This window comes from Rutidosis leptorrhynchoides, chromosome 3 (assembly GCF_046630445.1).
Source record: "Rutidosis leptorrhynchoides isolate AG116_Rl617_1_P2 chromosome 3, CSIRO_AGI_Rlap_v1, whole genome shotgun sequence".
Taxonomy (NCBI): Eukaryota; Viridiplantae; Streptophyta; class Magnoliopsida; order Asterales; family Asteraceae; genus Rutidosis; species Rutidosis leptorrhynchoides.
Genome location: NC_092335.1, coordinates 694,806,369 through 694,813,959, shown reverse-complemented (window position 1 = coordinate 694,813,959; position 7,591 = coordinate 694,806,369). Strand labels below are relative to the sequence as shown.

General features: G+C 30.0%; 1 protein-coding gene across 1 annotated transcript; it reads left to right on the top strand.

The window, feature by feature from the left end:
- The first annotated feature begins 6,800 nt into the window (after nucleotides 1–6,800).
- LOC139902759 (uncharacterized) lies at nucleotides 6,801–7,304 on the top strand. Its single transcript, XM_071885359.1, has one exon. The coding sequence runs from the start codon at nucleotides 6,801–6,803 to the stop codon at nucleotides 7,302–7,304; it is 504 nt and encodes a 167-aa protein (XP_071741460.1).
- Nucleotides 7,305–7,591: the final 287 nt, after the last annotated feature.

Genomic DNA, 7,591 nt, shown 5'->3' with positions numbered 1-7,591 from the left:
ATCTAACTGTGGACAACTAGTTGTAGGTTACTAACGAGGACAGCTGACTTAATAAACTTAAAACATCAAAATATATTAAAAGTGTTGTAAATATATTTTGAACATACTTTGATATATATGTATATATTGTTATAGGTTCGTGAATCAACCAGTGGCCAAGTCTTACTTCCCGACGAAGTAAAAATCTGTGAAAGTGAGTTATAGTCCCACTTTTAAAATCTAATATTTTTGGGATGAGAATACATGCAGGTTTTATAAATGATTTACAAAATAGACACAAGTACGTGAAACTACATTCTATGGTTGAATTATCGAAATCGAATATGCCCCTTTTTATTAAGTCTGGTAATCTAAGAATTAGGGAACAGACACCCTAATTGACGCGAATCCTAAAGATAGATCTATTGGGCCTAACAAACCCCATCCAAAGTACCGGATGCTTTAGTACTTCGAAATTTATATCATATCCGAAGGGTGTCCCGGAATGATGGGGATATTCTTATATATGCATCTTGTTAATGTCGATTACCAGGTGTTCACCATATGAATGATTTTTATCTCTATGTATGGGATGTGTATTGAAATATGAAATCTTGTGGTCTATTATTATGATTTGATATATATAGGTTAAACCTATAACTCACCAACATTTTTGTTGACGTTTTAAGCATGTTTATTCTCAGGTGATTATTAAGAGCTTCCGCTGTTGCATACTTAAATAAGGACGAGATTTGGAGTCCATGCTTGTATGATATTGTGTAAAAACTGCATTCAAGAAACTTATTTTGTTGTAACATATTTGTATTGTAAACCATTATGTAATGGTCGTGTGTAAACAGGATATTTTCGATTATCATTATTTGATAATCTACGTAAAGCTTTTTAAAACCTTTATCTATGAAATAAAGGTTATGGTTTGTTTTAAAAATGAATGCAGTCTTTGAAAAATGTCTCATATAGAGGTCAAAACCTCGCAACGAAATCAATTAATATGGAACGTTTTTAATCAATAAGAACGGGACATTTCATCGTAGGTCCATAGTCTATATATGCTAATAATGGTTTTTAATCAACAAAGACTGTAATAAAAGTGGCGTTTGGATTTATTTCTTTTTTATTCATCGTCACTAGTGTATGCATAGATTTCTATATAAGAGTCTATCTCAAAATCTTCTAAAGGTTCGTATCCTAGGTCACAAGCGATTTTTTATATTTCTGTTTCTCTTTTTTCTCCCTTTTTTGGACAATTATTAGCGTAATGTCCTATTCCATGGCATAGCCAGCATCTGCAGTCTTTTTTCTTAAATGGACAATATTGCTCTTTAGAATCTTCTTGTTTCGGATATTTTTGTCTGTGCTGATTTTTATTTTTAAAATATCTTTGTTCATTATTTTATAAGATTTCTTATACCTAGATTTATATGGTTTCTTTTTTCATTCTTTAGGCTTTTCACAGCCATATCTTCCAACTTGGTTACTTTGAATTTTACAATAGAGTTTTACATGCGCTTCTCTTCTAGCCTTTTCTTTTAAACATTCACTTTTCATCTAAGTTTTTACTTCAGTAATGCGTGCTCCTAGACTATCTTCAATTTTTGACTTATCTCTAGTGTTGTAGTCATCTTTAATTCTTGTGGCAACTGATTCAGGTAATTTGTTAAAAAACATATCTAGTGCTATTTTCTTTTGTGAGGCACTTAATTTGTAATATTGCTCAGAGGATTCACATATGAAAGGTTCAAGGTAGTACATATCGCATATTTTTAAATTAGTTATATGCCAAAAAGATATTTCTCTAAATAATTCATTAGAAACCTCAACTTTGGGATTCCTTCCCGTAAATTCTTGGACAATTTTTCCTACGTTACTTTCAAATGTTGTTATAGCATATATTGATGCTACCGTAGCTCTTTCTTCAACAGTCCAAGATTCTAAATATCTAAAGACATTTCCTGAAGTTTTATGAATTATAAAGTTTAACAATTCTATGGGTGAGAGTTCTTTTAGTTCATTAGTTAGTTGAATTTGTGCGCTCATTTTGTTATACCAATCTTGTATTCTTTCTTCTATATTCGTTTCACAGTCAATATTTAAAATTTCATCATTAGTATTTATTATAGGTACTTTAGGTATGTACTGTGGTGGTATTTGTTCCCATTTATTCATTTTACTTCTTATCATATTTTGTTGATATAAATAATTTTCATGGTGGCTTATAATCAAATTGTCTTAAATTTTCTTCTTCAATGTCAGATTATTTCCGTTTTTGAGCAAAATTATATTGTGTATAAGGATTTTTCTTCTTCTGAACTATAATCAAATATTATATCCGCTTCTTCGTTTATTTTAGGTATATCTAAAGCTGCCATTAGTTTGGTTAAAGTTTCAACTTGTTCTTCAATATTACTCATATTTCAAGTTTTGAGTTTGTAAGCATACCTGAGTGTTTTTTCTTGATTGCTTTTGATGCAGAATTCTGAAGGTGCAACTGCTTTTCTTGAATCGTACTGCTAGCTCTGATACCAGGATCAAAAACGACGCTTCAACTTAGTGTGGAATTATATTATGTTTAATATAATCTAGATCGTGAGGATCCGACCAATGTTTGCTTGAATGTTGAATTAGGATATTACGTATGAATTCATGAATAAGATATAAATAATTGATTTGTCTAACTCTTGATTGTGACATGTGCCTAACTTTATCTTCTTTGATAAGTAAATTGACGATTGAAATGATGAATGATTATGTGCTAAACGTATACTGAAATTATGAATATATATAATGCTTAAATAGGTGTCGCTATTCAGAATCGGTTAAGACTCAACGACGGGGGCTCTGTTATTCAGGATATAAAAGATTCAACAGAAAGAAACAGTGAGGTTTATTATCAAATTCAACCTGATTACAAATGACAACCGAGGTTCTCTTTTATAGGCGAGCCATAATACTATTTATAGATGCTCTGAGACCCACGCACTACGATCTTTTACATTATTGATCATTTACATTATTGATGTGGCCCGCACACTTATTTAACTTTAAACGTAAACCATACATGTTATCTTACATTATTGGTTCCTATGGCCCACATGTCCAGTACACTAATCACACGTATTTACATACAATAATTACAATGACACGTTACATAATGTTACATTATTGATGTGATCCACTGGGGTCCACTTATATAAGCCGCGGTTGTCATTTGTAATCAGGTTGAATTTGATAATAAACCTCACTGGTTTCTTTCTGTTGAATCTTTTAGATTCTGAATAGCAGAGCCCCCGTCGTTGAGTCTTAACCGATTCTGAATAGCGACACCTATCTAAGCATTATATATATTCATAATCTGAGTATACGTTTAGCACATAATCATTCATCATTTCAATCGTCAATTTACTTATCAAAGAAGATATAGTTAGGAACATGTCACAATCAAGAGTTAGGCAAACCTATTATTCATATCTTATTCATGAATTCATACGTAATATCTTAATTCAGCATTCAAGCAAATATTAGTCGGATCCTCACGATCTAGATTAAATTAAAAATAATATAATTCCACACTAAGTTGAAGCATCGTTTTGATCCTGGTATCAAATCTAGCAGCACGATTCAAGAAAAGCAGTTGCACCTTCAGAATTCTGCATCAAAAGCAATCAAGAAAAAACACTCAGGTATACTTACAAACTTATTTCTAATAACAAAATGACTAAAACTCAAGAGGAAGTATCTAATGAAATAGAAGAAGGTATTACCACTATTAATAATATTGAAGATGAATCTGGTTTCATGGCTGATATCATGATAAACAGAAAAGCAATAAGAAGAACAAATTTTACATTATCTGAAAAACATAACTTTGATAATAATAGAAAAATTAAAAATATTTTTTCAAGGAAAAATATTACTTATTTTGGAAAAATGATTGGAGAAGAACCTGTACCTATTAAGCAAACAAAATGAGATATATTAATTTAATTCCTATAATCAATAGAAAACAAATAAGCGATAGAATTAAACAAATGAATGAAAAAGATAGAACTAAAATAGCTTATGTACACATATCAACCATACAAATTATATTCATAAGTACCTTCATGGGATGTAATTCACCTATTGAACTAGAATTAAGAGACGATAGAATAATTGATAAACATGAAAGTATAATAGCAAAAGGAAAAGGAAATTTAGCTGAAGGAAAAATTAAGTTCGATGTAAACATTCAATTAGGTTTAAGTCTGAAAGATAAAGATCTAAACAAAAGCATTACAATAAGATATGAATTATTAAGAAGAAATTTAAAGTATAAAGGAAATCACCCTTTTACGGTTACATATCAAATTAATTATGTATTAACAAATTCTCATCACAATATTACTTTTAAAACTGATGATAGAATATATATAGATAAACTTTTTGAACCTCTATTAAGCCTAGAAACACCAAAAGTATTTACTAGCCAAAGATATATCGAAAAAGGAAAATCAACTTCAGAATTACCATCTGTTTGTATACCACGAATAGAAAAACCAATTTCCATTACAACAGGCGAAGCATCTAGTGAAAGTAATGAAATAAAAGATTTAAAACAAATGATACGAACTCTAAGTCAACGAATTTAATGAATAAACTTGCTAGTATAGTTTTTAGTAAATTCAGAAACATAACTCCTAAAATAATATATGGTGAAACAGTAATTAACCACGAACATAAAACCTATCAACTAGAATATATAAGGGCTGAAAATTACGATAAAAATAAACTCGAAATATTATATTCTAAAATATCTAAAAAAATTAAAAAAGATGAAGAATTATTCGTAGTTGATTATTATAACAATGAAGCAAGAAAAAGATTTCAAAAGAAAATATGGAACCAACAAATAAAATTAGACTTAAAAAATCATGAGTTCTAAAAGACAAATTAGTTGCTCAATAAGCAATTCTGTAATAAGCTCCTTTATAAAAAAATCATTGGGAAATAATTTCTAGAATGTATAAAAATATTGAAGAAGCTAAAAAAACTTTAATTAAAGAAAAATCCTATCCGTACTATAGACATATAGAAAAAATTAAAGATTTAGAAACACAGATTCTTTTTTATAAACAAGTTATCAAATCTCAACATATTATGATTAAAAATTATTCATCTACATTAACGTATTCAACTTGTTAAAAATTCATGGATGTATCAAGTATTAAAATTGGAAAAGAAGGAATCACATCCAACAAACCATTTATACCGTTTAATCAAACACTTTTCGAAATACCAAAAAATTTACCGGATGAATCAATTTACAAGATTGATTTAGAAAATAATTCAGAAAAACTATAGGAGAAAAAATAGAAATATTAAACTCCACATTAAATAATATTATAGAAATCCCTAAGTTTTCTAGCATTAAGACAACTTCCAGAAATAAAAGAAACAATTCTAGAAAATATAACAAAATAAAAATAGTAAAACAAGACACTAATCATGAACATGCCAGTACAAGTGCTATAAAGTATGAAGATACAGAAGAGTTTTATACAGATCAAGAAGAATCAAGTTCAAGAAAAAGGTATAAAATAATACCACCTCTTCGTATAACATAATAAAAAAGTTTTTATTTTTACCATGGATTCTAAAATTCAAAAGAATAATTTTTCAAAGAAAATTTGGAAGAATCTTATAAATGAAAGCTGGGAACGAATTTCACAATTAACTAAAAATATTGAAGAATATGAAAAATATCTTAAAGAAGAAAAAGACGCTGAAGGCATAAAACTTTTATCGTCTATTATTAGCATACACAAATAATTAGTAAATAGCGCTTTAAAAAATATTAAAGAAATTTCAGCAAAGCTAGTAATCTGTTAAGCACAAATTGCTTTGAGCAAATATTCTATGCAAAATTTATCTTCAAGTAATATTTATTATGAATTATAAGCTTGATGAAGTCAAGATCATATTCATGAAAACAACTCTTTTGAGTATATGAAAAGCAAACAACTCTTACGAGTACATGAAATAGCTTTTTAAAGCAAAAAGCACCAAAAGCATACAAAATATTTCTGCAGGTATTTTAACAATGGAAGCAGTCATCAAGCAGATTCAACACCAATTACAACAAAAAAGAGAACAGATTCAAGCACAGCAACGACAATTTTTCAGAGGGAGGAGGAGGAATTACTAGAAACCTTAAACATTTTAACCCAACAAAAAACAGCCAAAAAAGAAACCCCAGAAAAAATAAGGAAGAATCACCTTCATTAACAACACCCTCATCATCCACATCAACACAAACACCAAATTCACAAACACCACATAAACCAACTATCATCAACTCAGAAGAATCAGAAACACTCAAGAAACAAAGTTGGTATGAAATGACTGAAGAAGAAGAACAATCTCAACAAACATCGTATCCAAAAGAACCAAAGAAAAAATGGTATGTCATTTTTGACGGACCATCCAAAGGAATATACAACAATTGGGCAACAGCAAATCAGTTTATATTAGTCAGAAGCGTGACGCATAAAAGTTACACAACTCTAGAAGCAGCAAAGACAGCATTCAATGAAGCATATAAAACAATAGCAACTCAACCTGCCAATGAAGCAAAACGTTCAGGATTGGGAATGGTTAATCTTAACCATTATCTCTATGGTTAAACGGCAAGTCTAAATGCCATAAATAGGATAAAAAGTATTCTCTCTACAACAAAAAAAGAAGATAAGAAGAAACCGTCCACACAGAGTTTTCAAAGGTTATGGGATAACCTTGTGAATTACAACGAAAACTATGCAACAATGATGTTCTATCCCAAAAATGGCCCTAAAGCCGTTTTCTTACCAGAAGCATCACCATTAACAGTATCAGAATATTTCATCCATGGATTAATCGATACCTTATATATCGATGGAAGAACACTTCATGAAATCAAGGAACTCCCTCAAAGAATGCAAGAAGCAATAACCAGATACAGAGACAATTTTGCAAAAAAAAGAGAAATATTTCTTAGAATCAATTCAAGCTACCCAATATTTAATGAAGACCAACAGTTACTTGTCCCATCATTTACAATAACATATCTTGAAGTAAGCAATGGTAACTATCCAACAAGAGACGAAGCATTAAAAATAACTCCAACAATCGATCATCTGGTGTCATCACTAGCAGGAGTTTATTTCGGATCCTCAAAAATAGGAAATGGTCAAGAACAGCAAGAAAATGTGAGAATCAATTACGTTCACAAAAATGTCTTAATCTACTTAAGAACTATCGAAAAATTGATGAAAAAGGTCTCAATCTAATCAACAATTTTGAAGAACCCTTTGAAGCATTCACAGGATAACTTTCTGCTCTCCCAGAAGACATAAAAAGGCATTTATGCAGACAAATATCCAGGGCACCAAGGCACAGTTGCGAATACTGTCAAGAAGAAGACACATTCCCAGCATCATAATTTCCAACTCTTGTCATTTTCAACGTGGGAGGGATGTAGACTATAGATAACAACAAAATAATTGGGTCCCATGTAGGATCAATAATGTAACGTTATGTAACGTGTCATTATAATTATTGTATGTAAATACGTGTG